The sequence below is a fragment of the Epinephelus lanceolatus genome, chromosome 3, assembly GCF_041903045.1.
Source record: "Epinephelus lanceolatus isolate andai-2023 chromosome 3, ASM4190304v1, whole genome shotgun sequence".
Taxonomy (NCBI): Eukaryota; Metazoa; Chordata; class Actinopteri; order Perciformes; family Serranidae; genus Epinephelus; species Epinephelus lanceolatus.
The window spans coordinates 38,440,769-38,468,680 of NC_135736.1; the positions used below are offsets into that span (position 1 = coordinate 38,440,769).

General features: G+C 41.8%; 1 protein-coding gene across 1 annotated transcript; it reads right to left on the reverse strand.

Moving 5' to 3' along the window:
- Positions 1 to 9,325: 9,325 nt before the first annotated feature.
- On the reverse strand, positions 9,326 to 27,794 carry LOC117255398 (dual specificity testis-specific protein kinase 2-like). Its single transcript, XM_033624274.2, has 11 exons — positions 27,601 to 27,794; positions 26,237 to 27,041; positions 20,079 to 20,200; positions 19,084 to 19,132; positions 18,647 to 18,793; positions 17,415 to 17,497; positions 16,723 to 16,813; positions 15,642 to 15,725; positions 15,116 to 15,202; positions 14,781 to 14,874; positions 9,326 to 13,259 (listed from the first exon to the last, which is right to left on the reverse strand). Exons 2-11 carry the CDS (start codon positions 26,435 to 26,437, stop codon positions 12,016 to 12,018), a joined length of 2,202 nt encoding a protein of 733 aa, XP_033480165.2. The 5' UTR covers positions 26,438 to 27,041; positions 27,601 to 27,794; the 3' UTR covers positions 9,326 to 12,015.
- Between the last annotated feature and the right edge of the window lie 118 nt (positions 27,795 to 27,912).

Sequence of the window (27,912 nt, forward strand, 5' to 3'; positions counted from 1 at the left end):
AAATTGAGAGAGAAACAAAAAGATTCACAGATCTCAGATTTCAGTGAGTGTTTGCTCTCTATCTGTTGTGTTATAACTGCAGTGTAGCGCTGTACCATAAGAATTTCCTGTTGAGGTCATTTGTCTATCAAGTGTTTCCTAAAACAGACAGGGTGGTTTTACTGTATGGAAGACCAAATCTGGATATTTTGACGTACATTTCAAGTATGGATTCAAGTATGGATTGACATTTCCATATTTGTGAACATGAGCTACTCTCTCTCAAAGCCAGAAACCAGAGGATTATGTCTTTTAACTTGTGATGTCATAGGGTATAAAGTCTGCAGCTGCTTCATAGACAATGAATGAGAGACCCATGGGAGATTTTGTGGACCCACTGAATGTCTGTTTCCTTTTTTGTACCTAAATTAGCTCTATTCTATTGTAGTGTTCTCAGTCCTGAAAAAGAAAATGCACCCATATACTCCGGACATTCCCCTGGGTGCTTTCAGTGTCATCTATAAGCGTGGTTCCCAACCTTTTTCCCTTATGGGACCCTTTTTTCTATTGAGTAAATTAACATACAGTCACTGGCCACTTTATTAGGTACATCTTACTAGTACTAGGTTGGACCCCTTTTGCCTTCAGACCTGCCTTAAGTCTTGGTGGCATAGATTCAACAGGGTGCTGGAAACATCCCTCAGAGATTTTGGTCCATCTTGACATGATGACATCACACAGTTGCTGCAGATTTGTCGGCTGCACATCCATGATGTGAATCTCCCGTTCCTCCACATCCTAAAGGTGCTCTAGAGGACTGAGATCTGGTGACTGTGGAGGCCAGTGGAGTACAGTGAACTCATTGTCATGTCCAAGAAACCAGTTTGAGATGAGCTTTGTGACATGGTGCGTTATCCTGCTGGAAGTAGCCATCAGAAGATGGGTACACTGTGGTCCCTTAATGCATGTCGTCTTGTCTACATGCCTAAATGCATTGAGTTGCTGCCAGGTGATTGGCTAACTAGTTATTTGTGTTAACGAGCAGGTGAACAGGTGTATTTTATGGATATTTTATATTCACTGCATAACAACAAGAACAACACGACAAAACAACTGATAATCTGTACTATTAACTTTAACAGTGAACACAATAACTGCAGGAAGTTTGTGTAAAGTGAGCATTTTGGATTAATTTTGACCAGATTAAATGTGTGTATTACATTATGTATTTTTATCACAATCATACGTGCTTAATAGGCTTCTTTTTTTGATAAATTCAATGTTTTGCTTGGCCATTGTTCTATTAGCTCTTTGGGGGGGGGGTTTAAGTGCATACTTTTCTAACGTAGGATGAGGCTGTTTAACAGAGAGTGAAGGCTCTGTGAGTGTAGCTTGTGTTGAGGTCTTCACTGTGCCCTTATCCTGTAAGTGTTTGTATTCACGTGTCTCTTGAATAGCCATGCAAACTTTAAAAATAACAATTTGATTTAGTTGTCCTCACAGAAGTGACCGAAATTATGAGATAAAGGCCTATCGCATTTTTATTTAAAAGTTCTCTTACACCCTGTTGGGAATAGAATGATGTTATGTGTTTTACTATAAGTTGTGTTTCACTATATAAGTTTTAGATGTGTGAACAATGAGAATACTGAGATGATTTCAGCTGATCTGAATTCAATTCAATTCAATTTTATTTATAAAGCCCAATATCACAAATCACAATTTGCCTCACAGGGCTTTACAGCATACGACATCCCTCTGTCCTTAAGACCCTCACAGCGGATAAGGAAAAACTCCCCCAAAAAAAACCCTTTAACGGGGGAAAAAAAACGGTAGAAACCTCAGGAAGAGCAACTGAGGAGGGATCCCTCTTCCAGGACGGACAGACGTGCAATAGATGTCGTACAGAACAGATCAGCATAATAAATTAACAGTAATCCATATGACACAATGAGACAGAGAGAGAGAGAGAGAGAGAGAGAGAGAGAGAGAGAGAGAGAGAGATGCAGGTAATGACAGTAGCTTACAACAACATTAATGAAAGTAATAATATTATAGTTATAGTTCTGGCTACTGTGGTACAATATGTTGAAAGTATGTATTAATATCTGACAGTATACTTGTGTGACAATAGTCATATGTGTATAATAACAGTAGAAGTATGACTAATGACTAATGATGGCAGCAGCAGCAGGAGGCATCTGGCAGGACCACGGCAGCAGCACAACCACACACGTCACACTGTCCAGGCACCGCTGCGATATGAGTTAATCTGAGAGACAGTGGAGCACAAAGGCTCCGGAGAAGAAGCCGAGTTAGTGACATCCAGAATGGCCGAGTCAGCAAGATGCAGTAATAGGATGAGAGTGAGAGAGAGAGAGAGAGAGAGAGAGAGAGAGAGAGAGAGAGAGAGAGGGAGAGAGAGGGAGCCCGGTGTATTATAGGGGGTCCTCCGGCAGACTAGGCCTAAGTCAGCCTAACTAGGGGCTGGTACAGGGCAAGCCTGAGCCAGCCCTAACTATAAGCTTTATCAAAGAGGAAAGTCTTAAGTCTAGTCTTAAATGTGGAGACGGTGTCTGCCTCCCGGACCGTAACAGGAAGATGATTCCACAGGAGAGGAGCCTGATAGCTGAAGGCTCTGGCTCCTGATCTGCTTTTGGAGACTTTAGGGACCACGAGTAACCCTGCGTTCTCAGAGCGCAGTGTTCTGGTGGGATAATATGGCACTATGAGCTCTCTAAGATATGACAGAGCTTGACCATTTAGAGCTTTATAAGTTAACAGTAGGATTTTAAATTCAATTCTGGATTTTACAGGGAGCCAGTGCAGAGAAGCTAAAACAGGAGAAATATGATCTTGTTTCTTAGTTCCTGTTAGTACACGAGCTGCTGCATTCTGAATTAGCTGGAGAGTTTTTAAGGACTTACTAGAGCTACCTGATAATAGAGAGTTACAGTAATCCAGCCTTGAGGTAACAAAAGCGTGGACCAATTTTTCTGCATCTTTTTGGGTCAGGATAGGCCTAATTTTCGCAATATTACGCAGATGAAAAAATGCAGTCCGTGAGGTTTGCTTTAAATGAGAATTAAAAGACAAATCTTGATCAAATATTACTCCGAGGTTTCTTACGGTAGTGCTAGAGGCCAGAGCAATGCCATCTGGAGAAACTATGTCATCAGATAAAGAGTCTCTGAGTTGTTTGGGGCCAAGAACAATAACTTCAGTTTTGTCTGAATTTAACATCAGGAAATTGGTGCTCATCCAATTTTTTATGTCTTTAAGGCAGTTATGGAGTTTAGTTAATTGATTACTTTCTTCTGGCTTCATCGATAAATACAACTGTGTATCATCCGCATAACAATGGAAATTTATAGAGTGATTTCTAATGATGTTACCTAAAGGAAGCATATATAGAGTAAATAGGATTGGTCCGAGCACAGAACCTTGCGGAACTCCAAAACAAACTTTGGTACGTAAGGATGATTCATTACGAACGTCAACAAATTGAAAACGATCAGATAAATAAGATTTAAACCAGCTTAGTGCGGAACCTTTTAGGCCAATTAAGTGATCCAGTCTCTGCAGTAGAATTTGATGGTCAATTGTGTCAAACGCCGCACTAAGATCTAATAAAACAAGAACAGAGACGAGTCCTTTGTCTGAAGCAATCAGAAGGTCATTTGTAATTTTAACTAGAGCTGTCTCAGTGCTATGATGCACTCTAAATCCTGACTGAAATTCCTCAAATAAATTATTATCCTGGAGAAAATCACACAGCTGGTCTGCGACTACTTTCTCAAGGATCTTTGACATAAAGGGAAGATTAGATATTGGTCTATAGTTGGCTAACACCTCTGGATCCAGGGTGGGCTTTTTTAGGAGAGGTTTAATTACAGCTACCTTAAAAGACTGTGGTACATAGCCTGTTAATAGGGATATATTGATCATATCTAATATATGAGTGTTAACTAAAGGAAAGACCTCCTTAAGTAGCCTAGTTGGGATGGGGTCTAAGAGACACGTTGATGATTTAGATGAAGAAATCACTGCGGTCAATTCTTGAAGAGAAATTGGGGAGAAGCAATCTAAATATATATTAGATTCTACAGCTGTGTTTGAGGTTAGATAGGTAGGCCTACCATCTGAGGGCAGGAGGTCATGAATTTTGCCTCTAATAGTTAGAATTTTGTCATTAAAAAAGCTCATAAAATCATTACTGCTAAGGGCTAAAGGAATACAAGGCTCAATAGAGCTTTGACTCTCAGTCAGCCTGGCTACAGTGCTGAAAAGAAACCTGGGGTTGTTCTTGTTTTCTTCTATTAATGCTGAGTAATAGTTTGCTCTGGCATTGCGGAGGCCCCTCTTATAAGTTTTGAGACTGTCTGTCCAGATTAAACGAGATTCTTCCAGTTTGGTTAATCGCCAATTCCTTTCAAATTTTCGCGATATTTGTTTTAACCTACGGGTTTGAGAGTTATACCAAGGAGCAAACTTTCTTTGCTTTGTTAACTTCTTTTTAAGAGGAGCTACAGAGTCGAGCGTTGTGAATGTGTTTGCTTTGCAGAAGTGGAGAAGTACAGGAGAGGAAGAGACATGAAGTCTGAGGAGCACATACCGCAATGCTTAGATAATTAGTTTCATATATGGTAAAAAGAATAGAAAGTGATATACAGATAGTAAGGTACAGCACGTGTAGGGAGTTGTGTTGTTCTCTTGTCTTTCAAAACAGGAACCACGCCCCCACCGCCAGCGGGAAGGAGTCAGATTAACACGAGGCAGGGGCGTGGTGTGGTGAAGGAGGAAGTGGAACTGCCAATGAGAAGAGGACAACGCCTTGCGTGCACAATGACACTCTGTTACGCTCAAATATACTGGGTCAGGGAAAGGACAGGAGGTCAGACTTCGTGAACTGACACACCTTTGTTCGTCAGGGACGTGAAGTTGAGACTCAGAGCTCTGTAATTTTATTCCTTTACTGCTTAATAAACTACATTAACTGAGACCGAATATCTTCTCCTATTGCTTCATTAAAGAACACGCAGGACTGAGCTCATACATAGCACATTAGAGAGTAGGATGAGACTCTTAGTCCATCAACCCCTTGAGATAAAAAGGCCCACTGTGAAGCTTTAGCGACCCCTAACCGAGGTCAAGACCCCCAGGTTGGGAAGCAGTGATCTGGAACAGTGTTGATGTGCCGTGACACACTGGTGAGCCATGATGCTAATCCATGTGTGCCGTGGGGTTTTGTAATAACCACACATTATTATTGCAATATTCAATTGGGTCTGTACAATAAATCATGAATTAATTTTTAACTGACTGCATCAGTATGTTGTGTGCACCCATCTCCTAACTAAGGGATCTTATTGGTCGCTGATAACATTTCAAAGGAGAAACCCATGAGTGGGACAATGGATCGCTTTATTGCACGGAGAAAATGACAACAAAGTTAGTCAGGCGACAGTATCACAAGAGCTGTTTTTCCTTATTTTCATTGTATTATGTCGTGATAAGAGTGATAACAAATGTTATAGAAGCTATTGTGCACAGATATAAATACAGGTGTGCCTTGAGATTTTGGCTTGCCCTTTGATGTGCCCTTGAAAACTTACCCAATTCACTGTGCATGGAGCAGCTGCAGACTTCACACTCAGTGACATCACTAATTTGAGTTTTAGCACTTTAGCTTTTGGTTTTGGGAGAGAGTTGTTCATGTTAACATATGTTTTTGGACTGTCTCAGATCATAGGAAGTTCCCCTTCAATACTTCTACTTATACTACGTTTTTCATGTTGCATTATATTCATGCCTGTAGACAGAATTCACATTGTTATGTGTGTAGCTGTGTACTGACTTTAAAACTCTCTCGGTCACACTAACAGTAATTTAGAATTTCCCTTTACATAGTGCCAAAATACAGCACATGGTCCTTTCTATGAAACGACTTGGAAATTACTGGAAAATTATCAAAAAGTTATGAACCATGATCTTCCATATACAGTTGAAACCAGAAGTTTACATACACCATATAAAAAGGCACATAACCTTTTTTTCTCACTGTCTAACACATCAGATTAAACTTTTCCTGTTTTTTGGTCAAATAGGATTACCAAAATTATTTCTATTTGCTAAATACCAGAATAATGAGACAGATCATTTTTTAGACAATTTTTTATTACTTTCTTGAGAGTCAGAAGTTTACATACATTTCATTAGTATTTGGTAGCATTGCCTTTAAACTGTATGACTTGGGTCAAACGTTTTGGATATGCTTCCACAAGCTTCTCACAATAGTTTGCAGGAATTTTGGCCCATTCCTCCTGGCAGAACTGGTGTAACTGAACCAAGTTTGTAGGCCGCCTTGCTCGCACATGCCTTTTCAGCTCTGCCCATAAATTTTAAATAGGATTGAGATCAGGGCTTTGTGATGGCCACTCCAAAACATTGACTTTGCTATCCTTAAGCCACTTTCTAACCAGTTTGGCAGTATGCTTAGGGTCATTGTCCATTTGGAAAACCCATTTGCGCCCAAGCTTTAACTTCCTGGCTGATGTCTTGAGATGTTGCTTCAGTATGTCCACATAATGTTCTTTCCTCATGATGCCATCTATTTTGTGAAGTGCACCAGTCCCTCCTGCAGCAAAACAACCCCACAACATGATGCTGCCACCCCCATGTTTCACAGTTGGGATGGTGTTCTTAGGCTTGCAAGCTTCCCCCTTTTTCCTCCAAATGTAACGATTGTCATTATGGCCAAAAAGTTCAATTTTAGTTTCGTCAGACCACAGGACATGTCTCCAAAAATTAAGGTCTTTGTCCCTGTGTGCATTTGCAAACTGTAATCTGGCTTTTTTATGTTTCTTTTGGAGTAATGGCTTCTTCCTGGGAGAGTGGCCTTTCAGCCCATGTCGGTACAGGACTCGTTTCACTGTTGATAATGACACACTCTTACCAGCTTCAGCCAGCATCTTCACAAGGTCTTTTGCTTTTGTTCTTGGGTTGATGTGCACATTTCGGACCAAAGCACGTTCATCTCTGGGACACAGAACCCGTCTCCTTCCTGAGCGGTATGATGGCTGGACATTCCCATGGTGTTTGAACAGATGAACGTGGCACCTTCAGGCATCTGGAAATTGCACCCAAGGATGAACCAGACTTGTGCAAGTCCACAATTCTCTTCCTGATGTCTTGGCTGATTTCTTTTGATTTTCCCATGATGTTACACAAAGAAGCAGTGTGTTTCAGGTGTGCCTTAAAATACATCCACAGGTGTGCCTCTAATTAACCCACATGTTGTCAATAAACCTATCAGAGGCTTCCAAAGACATGACATCATCATGTGGGCTTTCCCAAATTGTTTAAAGGCATACTAATCTTAGTGTATGTAAACTTCTGACTCTCAAGAAAGTAATAAAAAATTGTCTAAAAAATGATCTGTCTCATTATTCTGGTATTTAGCAAATAGAAATAATTTTGGTAATCCTAATTGACCAAAAACAGGAAAAGTTTAGTTTGATTTAATGTTAGACGGTGAGAAAAAAAAGGTTATGTGCCTTTTTATATAGTGTATGTAAACTTCTGGTTTCAACTGTAGCTGTAAAAGAGTCTGCTGTTTATCTGACATGAGTGTCTATATCCTCTTGTATCCTCCTCCTAAAGCTCCTCTGATAACGTCTTGCCTCACCCTCTGCTCACCCCTCCCTCCACCATTTACAAGAAATGGCAGCTTAATGCAGGAAACCATTCCCCCTTTAGAATGAAAATGAAACTACATTTGTTGGAAATGTCCTGCGGTAATATAAACCCAACGTATTGTTGAATAACAGTGTTCTGTCTAGACTCACAGCTGGTGAGTGTTAACAGCCTGTCTGACCCATTTTTAAAGGGGTACGGTCTTTGCTCTCTTGAGGTTAATGAGGGCAGCAGATCTGCATCACAGGCACCCACAGTTCTTTCTGTGGCTTTTAGATTTTTGTATTTTACGGTTATATCATACAGGTGATAAGAATGTGTGAGTTGCAGCACATGTTTTTGTGGTATTTCCTTTTGTGGAAGTAAAAGTTTGTTGCAGAGCTGCTGACGGCTGCAAGCGAGGATAGAAATGTTTTCAGGTTATACCTCAGGAAGAGGTTTTGTGGTATGTTGTGGTACCGGAATAAGAATGTTAGTTTCTGCAGAGCTTCGTGCTGTAGATAAGAGTAGACAAGTTCACTGAGAGGTCTTGTGTTTGCATGTAGGGTTTTTAAGAGTTCATGGTGCCTGGTTGGAGAACAGATTTCTCCATTTTTCCATTTAGTTTTTAATCTCTAAAGTGTGACATGTAGTGTATGTTTTCCAGGAACAAATTCAGCTCCTAGTGCACTTTATCATTTTTCTTTGGAGATGCTGCAGCCTGGCTCGGTTAATCTATTAAGTCATTTTCATCCATTTTAATGTCAAACATTGTCAAAATGTATCTAAAATTTAGCTTGTTATTTATTATTAAGATTTCATAAAGTTAAGGTAAGGTAAGGTACTTTTTGGTTATTTCAGTTTTAATTACAATCCTTTTATTGTTGCTGGTATTGTCAGTATGAGACAAGCTACATAAAGACTGAGGCAGTGTGTCATCTGATGAATCAATCAAAAGAAAACTTTTAATATTATTTTATTTAGTAGCATTTTTTTATAGTCAAAGACGTAAATTATTCACACATTTAACTCTATTATCTGGCTTTTAAGTTACGAATTAGGTGTGTATGTTGTGATTTTTTGGCACATAGTGATTCAGTTATATTCAGTATGTACCACACTCCTGGCGGCAGTAGCTCAGTCCATCGCGACTTGAGTTGGGAATCGGAAGGTCACAGGTTTAAGTCCCTGTCTGGACCAAGGACGAAGCATGGACTGGTAGCTGGAGAGGTGCCAGTTTGCCTCCTGGGCACTGCCAATGTGCTCTTCAGCAAAACACCAAACCCCCAACTGCTGTCCAAGGCTGCCCCTTGCTCTGACATTTCTATATTTAATGCATGTATAGGTTCTGTTTGTGCATGTGTGTGTATTTCGGGCCTGTATGACAACAGAGTGAAAAAAATGAATAAAGTATCTTCTTCTCCTCTGCTACAGTGATAGCTAAATATGATGGACAGCATGGTGGTTTTGTCAAGATGAGTATTTGTATTCAGAAATGAAAATATAGTTAGTTATAATTATATTTCAATTAACCGATTTAATAAATCTCATGTGATTGCCTTTTTTCTTTACGCACATACACAAACTCACCATCTCACCAGGTAAGTACCGTTTCACTTTCACCCATGTAGTAAATGTTAAAGAAAAAAAATATTAAAAACAGCACAGTGGGTTATGCACAACCATATTTGTTTATTACCAGATTATTGCACGCAGGTTTCTAGCTGTATAGAAGAACAGAACATAGAAATGAAGCGAGATCATAGTTCAACATCAGAAATGACGGGATAAAAGTTATCCTGCGAGTATCCATCACTCTACCTTTCGCTCAAAAGCACATACACACACAGTGTGTGGAATGATCTGTACAATAAATACGCATACCTGCTTCACATACCACTTTTTAAGTTACAACAGTGTAATCAAAATGCACATGTAGACACACGAGATACATGTGAGGGGGAGCAGATGTCAAAGGGTGAAAGGTTTGTAGTTTGTTGGGCCAGTAGCGCACGCACGCACGCACACACACTCACACACACCCACACACACATATATATAAAACACCAGTAGCACAGATTTAAATAAAGCACCGTTTAGTAAAAGCCTGGTGTCTTACTGCAAAGTGCTCTGAACTGAAGTGCAAAAATAAAGAATTTACATGACAAGCCCAGGATAAGTCCCCCAAAGCAACAGATATCAGCTCCTCTCTCACACACACACACACACACACACACAGTTCAACTGCTATAAAAATGTCAGAAGTAAATCATCTTTATTCATTTTATAAATATTCCCCCTGTAGCTACTGTTAATCAGTTAAATAGAATTAAAAACAGTGTTTTCACATACAGTTATGAACCAGCAGCCACACTGTGCTTTACATGTGTCCCTATACAACCTGGGATTAACAGTGCAGTGCAGCAGTGTTCCATCAGTTGTGGGCTTGCAGAGCGCCGCTGCCGGCACCGCCATGCAAAACAAAAGAGTTTTTATTCCTCCTAAACTTCCTCCATAAAGGGAGGGGCAATGAATTACAAAAGGTTCTCTCCTCCCACCACCTTTGCCAAAAAGCACTGTACAAATTAAAGGACAATCCTCATCCTCATCTTTTAACTTATTTTTGTAGTGTGGGCCATTATCTATATCTATACTTACTTAAGTTATTGCTGAGAACTGGGAACACGGTGAAATCTAACGATAAAGCTGTCTGTGTTTCCTTCCCATATCTCGAGAACTGTCCATCTAATCAACTTCACACTTCACAGGTGTATTGCTGGGGGCGCAGGGATGTGAACTGTCAAATTTGATAAGCGACACATTCAGTATTAATAAACTCTGAATAAACAAGTGAACTGTGCAGCAGTGGGGGCAGGGTTTCAGGGCTCTGCAAAGTCGAAATGTCTCGCTAAGTGCATTTCACCAATGTTTATGACGCCTTACACCTGACAAAATACCTTGCTCTACTTTAAAATTGTGGTGGTTATGTCAAAGCAAGCAACTAGTCCGCCTATTTAGATATTAATAACTCCACTGAGTGTATTTCACTAGTGTTTCTGATCATGAGTAGCCGCGATGGATTTTTCAGGGGCAGACCTTGTGAGTGGGATCAGGAATGTTGGTATTGGCAGTGATAGAAGAAGAATGAACTTTTTTTTTGGAGGTAAAATTATTAAGTTGTGATTGTAAAACTATTGATACCGTGTTGTAAAAGTCCTGCATTCAAATTTTTATTTGAAGTGAAGAGTGAAAGCGAAGCATTACCTCACAATGTCCTTAAATGTATTGAATCTGTACCTGAAACATAACCAGTAACAGGTCTCTGTCAGGGTACATGTAGTAGTGTAATCTTTTCCTCTGAGGTTCTCAGTAAATAAGTAGTGTATCATTGAGTTGCATATTTTTTAAGTGCTTTGGGGCTTTTTGCGTGTTGTTTCAGGGTGCAATGAGTTAGGATAGCATCATAATTCAATGTTTTTCATATCTAAACTTATAATAAATCTGTAGCTGTGGGGGACCAGGTGTATTGCTCAGCACCCAAGGAGACGCAGTGTTGAGTGTGAAGTTGTTTGAGTGGTTCTCGAGAAAGCAGCAACCAGCAATACCACAGGCCAAACAGACGGCCCGTTCTGAACAGGCACGTTTTGAACCGGCACTGAACTAATCACTGCAATACAATGAAACCATACGTGGTAACAAACACGAGCAGTCAGGCCATCAATACATTCTGAGGCAAAACCAAAAGTGACCAGTGTCCACTGTCACGTGTTCACAGACCTCAGCAGTTAACTTGGTGAGTACAATGTTATTATTACTGATAGAAACAATGGCCAAGACTACCAAAATAAGACCCACGTTGTAATGAACCACAAGTATGCTTAGACTTAGCTTCTTAAATCAGCCACACACCTTTTTTTCCCCATGCGACAGCCTCCAGATTTGAAGCCAGCACAGTTGAGTTCAGTTTGATTTGGTTCAGAAAAATTGGGACGAGCATCACTGTGCATCAGACTAGCTGCTCTGTTTGGATAAGCACCATTCCAGCGGCAGTAACGTGTTGTTGACCCTGACTGTTCAATGTTCAGCCGTATTCTGCCTGCTTTAGCCACCTCTTCCGTTACACCACCGTGTTCTTCACCGTCACAGCGATTTGTTGTGTTTAATCCTCCAGCCCACCAGGTGGCACCCTAGTCACCAACTGTTTGCTGTGACTGCACAGAATTAACAACACGTCTCAGAGGCTGGGGTCAGTATTGGGTTCTTGGTGTTAGCATAGCGACCGTTTGTGTTGCTATGTTTGTCCGCTAACATTTAGTACCGGTGCATGTCGCAAGTTCAAAACCAAATCCCCAGTGAGCAGGCTTATGTCTGGGCCTCTGGCAGGGACCGCCCAGGCTCACATGGCACCGTAGGCCCACCCACTACTAGTCCATTTGTGCTGCGACACAGTAGAGCTTTGGTTGCCGTGGCGGCTGTTGTTGATGAGGAAGCACTGCCACCAGTTATGGTGCCGTTGAGGTTCCGGTAGGGTCGCTGCCGTGGTAACGAAGCCCTTCGGCGGGGAGTAGGCACGGCAGCTGAACCACGGAGGCACACAGAGGGAAAACTCAGACCCACCAGACAGCAGCCCGGACAGGAGATGACCTCGTCCTGCTCAGAGGGGCCACTAGGGTCAGAGGACTGGACCTGGACTCCACTGTAACCATTAGCCCGTCCTCCTCCACCCCACTGCACCTGCTGGCCAATCACAAGGGCCGAGCCATTGTTATTGTCCAGTCGTGGCAGAGCGGGCAAGGAGGGAGGTCCGTTGGAGATGGGAAGTCGCCAGCCATTCGTCTGTAAGGAGGAAGAGGAAGTGGAGGTGAGCAGGGGTCTTCCAGGTGTGCAGTCCAAGACTCCCTCTGCTGGCTCAGGAGACTTGGTGCAGTCCATGGGTTCTGTTAGACACACACTCTCATCCTCCTCCTCCTCTTCCTCCTCCTCTAACCGCTCCAGTGACACCATCTCCAGCTCCACAGGAAGACCTGAATCGTCTCCCATTTGATCTTCCTCCTTCAACAACTCTCTCTTCTCAGTTATCTCCATTTGCTCTACCTGCAACCTTTCATCTGCCCTCTCTGACAACCCTGTGTTCTTCCTCATCTCGTCCTCCACAACCTCCCCTATACCTCTCCTAATCACCGCTCTGACATCCTCCTCTTTTTCGTCCTCCTTCCCTTCTGTGTCTCTTGACAAGGCTACAGTCCGGCTGAGCTCTGGAGTACAGGGGAGTGACCGGCATCTCCTTGGCAGCGTTCGCGTTCCAGGCATCCCTCGGAGAATGTGGGGGGAGGAACACGGGTCCCGCAGCGCCGGGAGGGTGAAGGTCAGGGAGATGACGGACTTGCTCGGCGTGTCTAAGAGTTTACACCGCCCCCCATTCAGATCCTGTCTGAGAGAGAAGGGGTTGACCCGCGCAGGGGTCCCGAGAAGAGGTGGGGTCAGGGTTGCTGGGGGTAACATGTCCGACTGGCTCCTTGCCAAGCCTTGCCGCTGCTGGCTGCGGTCACCAGGGTGACAGGGAGAGCTGCAGCGCCGGTATGGGCTGACGTCTACCGCCACTGGCTCTGAGTAAGGAAAAGAAGAACAAAGACATGTGAGAGGGGGGGAAGATTAGCCATAGACTGTGTGGTTGAACTGTGTGCTTGGTTTAGGGAAGTTGTCTTAGTAAATGATGTGCTAAAAATTTCCCGGTTCCTTCAGGTATTTTTTACCGGTAAAACAAAAGTAGATTTTTTGGTAGAACTCCCAGGGCATGACATCCTGGTATTTCCTGGGAGTTCTACCAAAATTCTACTTTCTTTTTCATTCATCTCTTGTCTGGGCATGAGTCAGCCTTGAAGTAAGCTAACTCTCCAGGGGAAAACCTAAAAGAGGAAACCTGTATGTGGCAGTCATGTGATTTCATCATGTGTCAGGCGCTGTGGCCAAGGCTGGATGTCCAACTGGGCAAGATGAGCAACTACTGTGTGTCAAATGGTTTGTGTTAGTTTTAATGAAAGTCTGTTTGGAAATGTGTATCACTAAAGCACAATGGGGTCATAAATGGGTCCTGCTTTATAACCTGATCTTGAGATTATGTCTTGAAGAGGATCCCTGCATTGACTAACACGTTTTTTTGAAAATAATGCACACCCTCTGGCTAATCAGAGTGTTGGCCATCTATGCTGTTGTTATATCCATGATGCATTTCCCTCGCCCCATCCTCCAGCACAACACTTACTACGCTCAGAGACAGGGGACAGATCAGAGTATTTAGGGGGAAAAAAACTCATGTAAGCTTGTAGGATGTCACAAGAACCGATACTCTGATACAAGTGACAGTGCTCATTTTTCTCCAGAACCGTAGGTACTGGGAATTAGGGCTGCACCACATGCAAAAACAAAATTATATTGCTATTATTTTGACGGATATTGTAGTTGCGATATGAGTGGAAATGTGGAAATGATCATTTAGTTTTGGCTGAAAAACATAAAAATGATGATGTAATTTTTGCACACAAACATGTTCCCTTAGGTCCGGAATATGATTTGTAGGCTGGAGTGTCTCTGTAGCACCATGATAGTTTATCAATAATGGTGTGTTGGGATACATTTTATCTTTTATTAAAAAAAAAACTGCAGCTCCTGCTATTTGGAAATTGCACTTGGTCATATTGTGATTTTGATAAAGTTTCAATTCATTGTACAGCCCTACTGGGGTTGCAGTTCCTCTGGATATGACAGAGCAGTATATACCGACCAATCGTCACATTGTACATGTACAAGTGCTAAGTAATGACAACAGTTGAGGAGAAATATGTCAATGTATTGTAGTTTATATATGAATATCTGTTTCAGAATAGTGCTTTGCATTTGAGGCAGGGATTATGACAAAACATAAAGACAGTGTTGAAGTACATGGGATTCATTGTTTTGTTTTTGGTTTTTACTGTGGCTTCAAAGTGGGTTTTGAGAATCGTGGAATTTCACTGGTATTGGTATGGACTACTAAATTCCTGGTGTTGTGACATGCCTAATCAACAGTGCTGTAAATGCATGTATTTTACATTTAATGAAGACATGAAAAATGTTTTTTTTTTTCTTACCGAGTGCAATGGGCTTCTCTCTCTCTTCATCCCTCTCCATGCCCTCCAGTATGAAGACAATTTCAGAGAACGAGGGACGCCTCTCTGCAATCATCTGTAAACAACACGAGGACAAAAGATCAACACAAAGACCGACGCCGATGGCCAAGAATCTAAACCTCAATAAATCCTTCATTTAGAGAACTTAATAACACGTTCTCAACAAAGACACACTGTCTCAGAGAGGTCACGCAGTCCATGGTGATGTCAGACAAGCAAAAATGAAACTGAAAACATATTTTGCAATAATGGGTTATCATGATGACAAATGAGACGGTGTATGTGCGTGGACTTACGTTACAGCAGGTCACAGCCAGGCTAAAGAACGCAGCGGGACAATCCCCAACCATGTTCTCAAATGCTTCCACATCCAGACCAAAGTCCTGCACACACGTACATACACAAGTGTTTCAGTGTAATGTGTTAATTACTCCATGTCTTGTAGTGCTGCTGCAAATATTAAGTAAAATCACATCACATCAAGTATGAATAATCATAACGGCTGCTAATACAGGTTACAAAATTACCATTAAAATTACACAGTCATTTACACATACAGACACGCATCCCTATGGTGAAGAACTATCAGGTCCTCTCCCTGCGGACTGACGACTAGTTTTACCTGGATCAACATCTGCAACTAGCATCCATGGCTCTCTATTGAAATGCTTTTTTCTCCTAACAAGCATTTTGGAACACTGACATAAGACATTATTCTTCCCACAATAAAATATAAAAGTATCAACATGTTTCTGTCCGTGAGAGAGAGACATGTCTCTCCTTTACTACACAACCAGACTGAATTATAGGCGTGAAGGGTACCTCTGTCCTGGGTAAGAAGTCAGGATCAGCTTCAATCCGGGCGATGATCTCACACAGGATGATGCCGTACGCAAACACGTCCACCTGAACAGAGGAGAGGAATTTAGGTTAGTTCTCTGAGAATGCACATATAGGTTAGGTTAGGGCTCAACCAAGATTTCACAAATACGTCTTTGATATTTGTGTTAATGCTCTGTCATAAAACATCTGAAAATTATTAGAAAGGTTTAATTTATTTCAGATTCAGCACTCCCTGAATTCGTTTTAGTGCCTCATGTTGCCTCAAGGCTCACCCAAGCTCACTGTCGGTATGCTAACACCCAACAATACACTTTGTATAGACTAGAGTTGGGTGATAATTTCTAACGACATCCAATCATTGTTACTTGAGATCCGCAAGAAGGACGAGGCGGGAGGAGTTATGTCGCTTAACGTATAAGCACGGACCTCTCAATCTTAAAAGAAATGTGTGTTTTTAAACCTGGACCATATTTCCTATGTTTTTTGTGTCTAACTTACTCAACAATTTTTGAAATTGGTCCAAGTCTTGTTCTGAAATGTCGCAAGAGGTGATGTGTTGCAGGATAAACAACGGTTGAAAAGCCAGTTGGAGAGAGGAGCACTGCCAAGAATTTGTCGTTTTGAAATACAGAAAGCATAGCTCAGTGTTATCTAAAAGATTTTCAGTGTCATGACTTAATTCATTCATTCATTCTCCATAACCACTTATCTTCTTGAGAGTCATGGGGGGGCTGGAGCCTATCCCAGCTGACATTGGGCGAGAGGCAGGGTACACTCTGGACAGGTCGTCTGACTATCACAGGGTTGACACATAGAGACAGACAACCATTCACACACATTCAAACCTATGGGCAATTTAGAGTCACTGCATGTCTTTGGACTGTGGAAGGAAGCCAGAGTATCCGGAGCAAGCCCACGCTGACATGGAGAGAAGAACATGCAAACTCCGCACAGGAGGGCTCCCTCACCCCCCACCAATAATAGGGATTAAATTGCGGCCTGTTTTACTCCTGAATAATCATCTTGAGTGTGTTTGAAACCAAAGATCCTGTGGAGAGACCTTCTCATCGTACAGCTCTCCTCTCAGAACTTCAGGGGCCATCCAGTAGGGGGAGCCCACGATGGCCAGAGGCTGCTTCACCACACCGTCACTGCAAAGAAAGAGAGGTCTTCCATGAAATCAGGTGCTCACTCTGAATCACTACTATAGTCAGAATTTGCTGTGAGTTATTGTTACAGTTTATTTGTATAGAATAGAATTTTTATATATGATGTTTTGTATATTATAGAGACAGTCTATGATGTAAATTTAGACTGCACTGAATAATGTAATGCAATAAAAGCAACAGCCCTGCCCATGCTTAATTTTGTTGTCAGGCTTTGTTGTTGTGTTTGGCCATATTATATTGATTTTTTCCCATGCAGGAAACAAAATTTTAGCAACACCTCTGTGCCAATAATTCTTTCATAAATTAAAGAATTATAAAAATAAATAAAGCTCTATCCCCAACTAATGATAGAGTGTACTCATCTCCGGTGTCATATAGAGACCTGGTTCTGCACAAGGAGTAATTCATCGATACATTAGGCACAAAAGACACACTGAGATGGCACAGACCTTTGACACCAAGCATAAATAACCTCCTGTACTGACACATATTTATACTGGCTCCTCAGTGGATACAGATCTGTTTGCTTTTTCGACTACAGCAGAGGAAAAGGCATCAAGATTCTGGATTTCACCCCACTGACCTGTAATCGGGGATCTTCTCTGCCAGGCCGAAGTCTCCCACTACAGCCGTGAACACGCCGTTATCACAGCGAACCAAACAGTTCTGTACAGGAAAAAGAGTCAGTAGGTGAGATCTACAAACAAGTATTTGTAAAATTTTATAAATCACCTCAAAGTACAAAAAAAACATTTTCTCACTGAACTCTAGTCAAGCCATGCAGATAGTTTTGGTTTTATTTGTCCAGGCTGTGATGAAATAAATCATTCTGTAAGATGAGCTCTCTGTTCTGACCTGTTCAGGCTACAGTTGTAAACTTTCCATCAATAACCTGAGGCTTTTTACAAGATGGCATTAGCTGTAAAGTGTTACGCTCTTCTCCCGGGAGATGCTACTCACTCACTAAAGTTATAACCCTTTTCCACTGAAATTAACACGTGTACGTGAGTTTTCTAAACACGGGAAAACCTGCTAAAAATTGGCACTAGACTACTTTCCCATTGCCAGTAGAGCTCTGCAGCAGACGAGTATGCCTTTCTGTGTTGCATTCAACATGACACACTAAAAACGGTGGTTACTTCTTCATATATATATCTCTTACTTATTCAGTCACTCTTTCACTCAGTGCAGACTGATTTGTAACAATGTTTGAGCGCTGCTTGGGCGGAGACAGGCCGTATTTTGTGGTGGCGCATCATTGCACCTTGCCGGTTAAGGGGCTAAAATTACCGCATTGACCTGGGTGTTGTGTTTCCATCAATGCCGATCACAGCTGCAGCTGATGAATACCCAGGACTACTGCAGTGTCATTTGACCCGGGTGTATATGTAGATTTCCCATGACATTAAAAAGACAGATGTTAGCGGCTGTTAGTGAGTTTTTTGTGCAGAGGAGCGACAAAGTCTGCATCAGAGAGAAGACGTGGGGGAAGTATGGTTTATGCACGAGATATTCACATGCATAAACCATGGCTGGGGTTCAAGTCAAGTGTAAAGCAACTTTTGAAAGTTATTTTTAGACTTAGTTAGCAGAATAGCTGAATAGGCCCATTATGATTTTTTTTCTTGAAATTAAGACTTTTTTCCTCAAAATCTCAGATTTATTTTTTTCTCAATGTGGCCCTAATACTCTGTTGTACGATCTAAATGATGTTGAAACTTTGTTTTAGGGTGAAAAATCTGTGTAATGTTGCTTTAATAACAACATAGCAGAGCGCCTCACTTTCTATTTATTGAATCAACCTGTATGCTGTACCTTGGAGGTGAGGTCTCTGTGGAATATGCCCTTGTTGTGCAGGTACTGCAGCCCTCGGGCGATATCCAGAGACAGACCAATCCTGACGCACCACGACAGGTACAGGTCGCTGTCCAACAGCTGCTCCAGGTTGCCTCCGTTTATATACTGCAGAGAGAAACAAATACATGCCTTCAATAAATCTTCCTGACAGATATTGACATGTAACGTGTGCCGAAAGAGACAACCAACACATGGATCATTTATGACCATCTGCAAGATACAAACAGAGTTTATAATGTTGCCATGGATACCTCCCCAATGGTACTGGTGGGTTTAAGACTAATTTTTGACATGTGGAGTTTCACTTATTTTATCTATTACATACTACAGACGTTTCAAGAAACTGAAGAAATCTGACAGTTTAAAAAGAAGAAAGATTCGAGTAAAAGTTTTACCTCAGTCAGAGCGTGGAGTTGACCTTCGTGCACACAAACCCCAAGAAACCTGAAGAGAGCAGAAGAAATATGATTTGAAATACCTTTCTCTGCACTCCCATTATCTCATCACGCATTTCAAAGCCCCCTATGGTGAAATATGTTGACTCTGGCGACCCCCTGTGTTTCTTAGTAGTAATGACAAAGTCATCTGATACTGCCATGGTGCAAACTGAGTGATGGGATATTTTTAAGAAGAGCTCATCAGGAGCCACATCCAAGTTTATCATTCACTCACAGCATTGCCTCACCAGCTGCTGAGACACTTCTTTGTCTGAACAGCTGAGTGCTGTATGTTCTCAGCTGGATTAAAAACATACAGGGAAGAGGAAGTGCTCGCAGAACGAGACCCAACTTGAGTACTACAGCCCTACAGAAAGGTAAAGAAACAACAAAAATGCTACATTTCAATGTGTTGGTGGATGGAGAGGTTGGGTACTGAGAACTTCTCAGAGAGCCCTGGAGGCGCAACTTCAGCTGAAATGTTTTAGGGTTATATTTGAACTATTATTTCTCATCATCACACGTGATGTCAACGGCCTTGGATCTAGTTGTAGAAAATTAAACGTTTGAAAAAATCTGATGCGTCTGGATCAGAAAGTAAACAGTTTGAATAATCTAACACCCAAAGTTGACACACTCCAAACTAAAGTTTGATCTATTGTAATGCTCAAATCTTAATTGTAACTGGCAAGACAATTGTAATGTGTGTACCTGCCTTTAAAGGAACATTACACAGTACAATGCACATGTCCCCTTAAAACCAGACTAATAGGTGTATTAGCAGTATTTGTTTCACCGTTTACCAATTGCTGAGAAAAACAGTGATTGAACCTGATCAGAGGTTTTAGTAAAAGGACGATTAACGCTCATTATAGTGATCTAATCTCACCTGACAACATTAAGGCTTCGATACCACACTGGAAATGTGTTTTCAGATGTACGTTTTTACCTACCTGAGTATGTTGGGGTGGCAAAGCCGGTTCATGAGCTGCACTTCTCGGAGCATGTTAGCTTTGTTGCTAGCCAGCGTGTTCATTTTCAGTGCCATCACCTGCCCTGTGATCCGATGCTGCACCTGTAACAAACAACCAGAGAGGGTTTACAGTTGGGAAGCACTGTAAACACTGAGAGATATGGAGGTGTCTTGCTTCATCTCGTGAACACAGCAAAATACAGTCATTGGACAGAGTTAGCTAATGCTAACTAAGTGGCACAGCAAAGATAAAAACACACAAAGAGCTAATGTATACGCAACACTGGGTCCCCACACAGTTAGCTGACATTTATTCAAGCTTGTCCTTAATTATCAAACAGACGCATCAGGCTGGAGTCGCAGTTTGTGTCTTTTTTTTCCTTCAAACCCCAGCACAAGGTGTCTGATCCTGGGCTGCCTCGACTCCCAACTGCATCAGCAAACTTTCTGATGCACAATTTAGACCCAGTGCTGCCACTGGCCACCGGCGTATCCCCCGCCACTGGGGCTGCTCCCTGCTGTCCTTCCAGCAGAGCAGTCCCTAGCTGTGGGGAGTGAGACAGAGGGACTGCAAGGTGCATGAAACGGCGCCTGGTCAGAGCGAGAAATTTAACCAGATGATTAAAAAAATGCAGCGCAGTGACCATACAGACATTACAAACACCAGAGATATAACGCGGACCTGCCACAGCTGTCTCTTTGTCAGAGTTAGAGACTTCAGTCTGCATCGTGCCACTGCAAAAATGCGACCACGTGAAATTTTGACAGGCACTTTAACAAAAAATATGGGACAATTTTGGTCGCAGTCTAGCACCCTGCCAAATGAAACACACCGTTACCTCATATCAAATTACAGATTTCTCTGGGTTTTAATATTAGTGCAGACCTTTGGGAAAATATAAGTATACAAATTAAAAAATAAATGACATAAGGTTGAGTCATTTAGACATGCTGATGCAGAAATGTTATATTTAATCATTTTAATTTGTAGTTAAGCTGTTTTTTGTTTTGTTTTTTCAGATTATTTTCCAAGTCTAAAATCATCTGGCTAGTTTTCACTTGGGTTTGACCTTTACACTGTACAGCAGAGAATCCCAGTGTCACACTTCATGAACATGTGCTGAACATGTGAAGCTGCAGGTACAGTGGGTCTGTGGTCATGTGTGTGACCAGACTGGTCATTGACTGGTAATTTGTGCCTGCAAAGTTCAGACAGTGTCTGGCTGGACCTGCAAGTGCATGCATCTCTGTGTACGTGTGTGTGTATGTGCGTGTGTGTGTGTGTGTGTGTGTGTGTATATTAATAGCGTAGCACTAATAGGCTTTCTGGATTTCCCATCAACTCTCCTGATCTGCACAAATCCAATGGGCCATTACTGAGACCTGGCCCAGCAGCAGACAGGAGGTACGCACGCCAACACAACAGAGTTAACAGGAAAACAGCAGGCTGAGTTTAACAGTAATAATAATAAATCTAATAAACTTCTGATTCTGATTCATCCAATGTCCCAAACATAGCAATGTAAGAGGGAAATAGGAAAATACAGACAGAGGGCGGAGTCTCTGCAGGTGAATATACTGCCACGCACTTCTAGTTGAATTACTTCTGTACTGTACTGGCACCACTGTTAGTTTCTAGGTTGATTTAACTAGCCATTTTAAAGTAACAGCTGCCCCCCTGTGGTTGAAATGAACCGTTTTCTATCTTAGCCACACAGCTGAGAAGATCACCATCAGTTTCACTTTAAGTGTGCACAGAATAAACAGAATGAGGACAATTCAGGATTCAATGTTAATGATGTTTTTACACTTGCCTGGTTGGGCAAGTAAGTCAGAAATCTACTTGCCCAAAGTCAATTTAACTTGCCCCTAAAACAAACTGTTTTATTTATTAGCGGTTATCAAATAACAGTAAAGACAATGAAGACATACTTTGAAAAATGTCCCCATTTAATTCGCCTTGCTCGCAAACTTGCAGCAAACTGCACAATACATAGTTAAGAGTTTTACCCTACTTAATTCCTGTTCCCAGGATAAATGAAATGCTCGCTTGTGCTTCAGTTCATAAACTTTACCCACATTTTCTCTCGAGTACCCAAGAGCAGTACTGCACATGTACAACTTTCAAAATAAATAAGAAAGAAGTGAGATGGCTCACTGCTTAGCTACTTCCATCATCAGCTCCAGGAAAATAACAGGTAGGTGCCAGCAGTGTGTTGCTAGATTTACTCGCCCAACATGACATTTTATTTGCCCCTTGCAATCATTATTGTTGAGCCTTGTGATATTGTTAGTGTCCTTGAAATAGTCGGATTGGTTTGCTGTAGAGTTGCAGCGATATACCGGTTTCAAAAAAGTTGACGGCTATCATACCGTGGGTTTGCTTGCCGACGATAATGGAAGAAGAAGAAACTGGGTGGAGAATCTCACCTTTATTTTAGTTATGTTCAAAGGAAGACTTTTTACACATACTTACATTAAAAAATGGTTTGAAGTTTCAATTATAGTAACAAAATGTTTGTTCAACCAAAAAAAACCCCTCTGTTTTCATTCCTTTAAATGTCATTCTGACTGATAATAATTATTCCGCAACACTGTAAAACTGTGTGTTTTCTAAGACTGTTATTGTACCATACTGTTGCAACCCTAGTTTGTGGTTTGTGGACAGATCTACATAGAAAAATAAAAGACATAAAACGTCATCCTTTGCAGCACTTGGGCATTAAACCACTGGATGTTACCAGAGGTATTTATATCATTTAAATCATACGAAGCACTGAGTAACTTTAAGTATTAAGTTTTATAAAAGATGGTCATCAAACTACTTCAAGCCATAAACAGTCCTCATCTATACCAGGTGCCACTCCCCTGGTTTTCGATGACTCTGTTTCTGGGAGTGAGTGTGTAAGGCTTTGGCTATTTCAGATAAGAGCGGAGGAATGTGCGCTGGAATCCACTCTGTATAAACCCTCACCCTGAGCAAATACTCCAACAACTACTTTACATGCCTTTACTGTACATGGTCATGACTGATGCATGTGGATGCTGTGTGGACTCTTGATTTGGTGGGCAGGAGGCGATCATTTACACATGTACATAAAGACTACCTAAGAGAAAAAAGTAGGATGTCTACACACTCTCACACACACACACAGGTGGTGTGAGAGTAATCTACTTAGTCTGGACAGTGGGATCTGTCCTCCAGTCAGCCCGTCACCTGACATACACACACCCACACGCTGTCTGTGCAACACACGACAAATATGCACAAATGAAGACACGCACAAATGTATGTGCATGAATTACAAACAGGCCTTTAATGCAACAACTAATGACTTAAACATTAGCGCAATGCATTAGCGAAGCTTCAGTCAGGACCCACTGGGAATCACATCTTTATGCTGCTGTGTAAATCATGTTATGCTCAATCTGACTTGTGCTTTATGCATCACTTGGATTCATCGCCATAGTGCTGTTGCACAGAGCGAGTATCTAACATTTTGAGAGTATCTAGCTTCAGTATTATATATGAGTGAGACAGGATAGAAAGGCGGGATATAACACTGGGAGGAATTTAGGATATAGTAGGATTGTAGTATCAGTCACGGTACGAGAGACGTAGTCCATCGTATGCTCCTTGTAGTCTTGGTTGCTGAAGCAGTCCACTGTAGAATGCCTTGTGCATAATGTGGAGCTGCCACAGATACCACTCTCCTCAAAGTGAATTAATTCTAGTCAGAGGGCTGTAACCACGGTATTTTGGGGAAACGAAGACACACCGACATAGCATGCTGTTGCTAACTAGCTAACTTAATTTTAGCTCTGTGTGGCTAAAAGTTGCAGATTGATTGATGGGTGGATGTCACAGTATTTTTGGCTAAAATTGGCTGGTAATAGCTTCTGTAAGCACATGTCATATTTTGTTTTACAGAAAGAAAACATGTTTGAATTTTGATATAAAAATCTGAAGGATCTGATATATTTTGCAGATGGTATTAAACAGCTGCACAATATGCCCTGGTATATTCTTTTTTGTATTATCTTGACTTAAATTCAATGGAAATTTTGTCAACTAAAACTATGACAGGGTGTAAGATATAACCAAGTTAAATTTAAAGTAAACACACTGATGTCAGTTCAAAGTGAATGGTAAGGAAAAATGATAACGATTGGGTGAGTTTAAGTTAAGCTGTCATAACTGCTATTTATTATCGCAACTCTTCGGTCTGTCCAATGATTGTAAACAGTCACTGGGTCTGTCAGGCTGGAGAAATTTTCGCAGTAATGTGATCAGAAATATAAGACCGAATCTGAATATAAGACAAATTAAGACTTTTTAAGACCTTATATAAAGAAAAAATCATTTAAGACATTTGAGACTTTTTAAGGACCTGTAGACACCCTGTATGACAAAACGTTCCGTTGAAGACCTTTTTTCTACATTGAAAACAAGACCAAAACTAGCATGCGGACATTTGCTAATTGGCAGTAAACACAAAGTACAGCTGAGGCTGATGGGAATGTAGTTTTGCAGATATTTGGTTGTGATCGGCAAGTTAAAATGTTGGCCTGATGGTGATTCTAGAGGGGAAAAGTCATAACACTTATTCTGAGGGAGACATGGACATTCATGGCTGTTTGTCAAATAGTTGCTACATGCTTGCAGTTATCATTTATCTGTGAAGGTGTATCGGATGCCAAAATGCTGCTTCAGCCTATCATGCTCAGAGGAATGATTTTACAACTCTGGCAAGTTATTGCAGCAACATTTACAGTTCTTATGGATGTTGAATGAAAATGAGAGGATCTGAGAATATTGTGAACTGTATTTAAATTCCAGAGCTGGATATCTCCAGGGACATTTAAAGCTGACTGTTCAAGGCAGGCCAGTATATTGTGCTGTTAGATGCTGCTGGGTAAAATGCACAAGAATTTTTGGTTTGTTGTTTATTAATCTGTCCGAGTAATTCCATAAGGGACTGATCATGTAAATGGAATGGCTGATGCAGTACATAGGCAATGACTTTGTATTGCATTGCGGCAAACAGTGAGTCAGGTTTGACTTTTTTGCCACATGTTAAACGTACTATGAAGGACTGTCGATTACTTTCTGAAAATACCCTTACCAGCGAAAGTGAAAGCCAACGTGAGATTTATTCTTGCTTGGCATTTCGCCTCGCTGTTTTTGCATTCTATTTTGGCACTGCGTCTTGTGCATGTGTGCTGCTTATGGTCTGGCACCGGGTCACTTCCTTTTTATGAAGCCCTGACCTCACCTGAGTGCAGTGGGGATACACACCCTTTAATGTCCCAAGCACAGAAAATAGGACAAAAATAAGAAAATACGGGCAGAGGACAGAGTATCTGCACCAAAACACACCGCCAAACATTTCTAATGGGTCATAAGTGATGATTGAGAGAGACTACTTTTGTATGTGTCTATACATTGACTCTTGGGAGAATCCTGCATAGTGTGGCTTTACTGTCATTTATAAAGCAAGAATTACAAACAGTCTCTGGTTGCAGCTTGTGTGCTGTTTTTCTCATGTGTTTATCATTGTGAACTGAAAATCTTTGGGGTTGAGTTTGTGTTGGCCATGGGGATGAACTGATATTGACACTCTGCTGATACAGAGTACCAATCACACATCAGTGCTCCTTTCTCCCCCAAATGTACAATGTGTAAGAGTGTGGAGCTCATTGATATCATTTTTAAATAAGGTAATGTCAGGCTACGGACAGCTGTGACATTAGAAATGTGTCAGCAGTCCTCTGTGGCTGAATGTTAACATCACACTGTCAGAGAAACTGTATTTCATGTGGATCTGTTAATAGCTGGTACCCGATATTTAATAATAAAGATAGATATGAAGAAATAAACTTGACAAGTAAGGTTCAAATAATGTCTCTTAATCATGTATGATTCAAGTATTGCTTTTCTAAACGTTGTGGTGTTATTTTCCTTCATGCATGTCAAATGTTGATTTGATAAATGGACAGGTGAACAGGATGCTGCAGACGAAAGTAAACATAGCATATATTCTAGCAGGTGAACTATAGAAAGGGGCTCATTACTGGACTGGACTGGACTGAGATGCACTGAGAAGCTTTTGTTTTATCAGCAGACAGCTCACATACCTTGAAGACCTCCGAGAAGAAGCCCGAACCTATCTTCTCACAGAAGAAGTCATCGATGCGGGCCAGACTGGACACAGCGCTCCTCAGGGCTCTGTAGGAGGACGGGCGGATCCGATTGGGCGCGTGGATACTGTGAAGCGGCGGCTCGTCACCGTGACCCTCCTCAGGATCACAGAAACAGCACTCAGCGTGGTAGTCCATGTTGCTGGAGGACCACCACCAGTTGCTCCGTTCTTTCCCACAGGGGAACCAAAATGTCTGTTAGACTGCAGTAGTCCTGAGACTCGAGGTGATGGTGGCTTCCACCATCATGATGCCAGAATGATCAGTGTCTTCTGTGGGTTGTATGTGTGACCTAATGACCTGATAGTATATCTTATATTTTGTACAATACTGCAACTCTGATTACATCTGCTCCTTGATGAAGACTGCAGCAGATCTCAGGTTATTACACAAATATTGAATAAATATAATTTCTACTTGATAAGACGTTTCTTATTGGTTCATTAGAGTCCTTGATTCCTCTAAAGTAGCCTCCAAGTTCCCACCAGCTCCAGTGGCACAAAGATGGATAAGTCTCAACAATGAAAATTTAAGTCACTTTATATTTCTGCTGCGCTGCCACCGAGGTTTTAGAAATTCCTGCAGTCCATGAACGTCGCCTCGCCGTGCCGGTAGCCTACGTGCGGAGGCTCGGTTCCCTTCGTCATCCCGTTAGTGTGGAGGCTGAGATGACGGATGCTGCAGCTGCACGGTACCGGGAGAGGGTAGGAGGGCCGAGCAGCCGGTTGCCATGTAAAGGTCCCTGTGGAAGTGTGTAAGAATATTAAAGGGACACTATATTAAAATATAACACAGCAACACCGACACATTTGACGTCACAGCAGCTAACTTGTATTTAAATCGCAGGAACGGCAGCATGGTCGATGTTAACACCACCGTTTTACAATAAGACACATTATGCGCTGATTTTGTCGCATTTACGGACGGAGAGCCTCCTCTGAAGGCAGCCCGGGCCTGCCTGCTGCCTATACGGCGGCCGCGAGGCTAGTAGCCACAGAAAATCACCGCTAGCGGGGCGATAAGCCATAACCTCCAGTGGATGTCATCGACCTGCAACAGCTCAACCGGGACTATCAGGCTTCGCAATAATCACAGGCCTCATTCAACCATGAATTTATTTTTTTTACAACTACGTATAGTTAAATAATATTTAAACAAAGGCTAACTAAAAGCAAAAAATGTAACGTAAGCGTTTCCGAATCCCGTATTTCTCCTGTCCAATAAAAAAAAAATCCGGGTTACTGTTAATAACGCGAGCTGTCAATGACAAGCGGGCTGCAGAGGCTGAGTCGACGGCTTACCTCTCTGCTAACGTCCGTCCAGAGGGAAATGTCGATGTGGACCGGAGGTTAGAGGCGGACTAACGGCAGAAATATCGCTCCGTAGCTCGGCGGTGTCTGCTGTTGATAATCCCGTCTGGATTCCTGCTCTACGAGCCGCTTGTTGGGACGACTACCATAATGAAACAGCGCGGAGTCAAGCTCGCGAGAGTAGTACTAAGGACTTCCGGGAATTTCACAATAAAAGCTTCTCAGCCTAAACATCGATTTTATATGCGCACTATGCATACACTTGTGTTTAGCTGTACTTTAAAGAAGATAATAGAAGCTTAG

Bases quoted from the DNA above. Each gene is read 5' to 3' on its own strand.
- LOC117255398 (XM_033624274.2), bottom strand. From the start codon at position 26,437: ATGGACTACCACGCTGAGTGCTGTTTCTGTGATCCTGAGGAGGGTCAC. The intron at 20,201-26,236 runs GTATGTGAGCTG...TGTTTGTTACAG, and splicing joins TCTTCTCGGAGGTCTTCAAG to GTGCAGCATCGGATCACAGG. The intron at 16,814-17,414 runs GTCAGTGGGGTG...CTTTCTTTGCAG, and splicing joins GAGAAGATCCCCGATTACAG to TGACGGTGTGGTGAAGCAGC.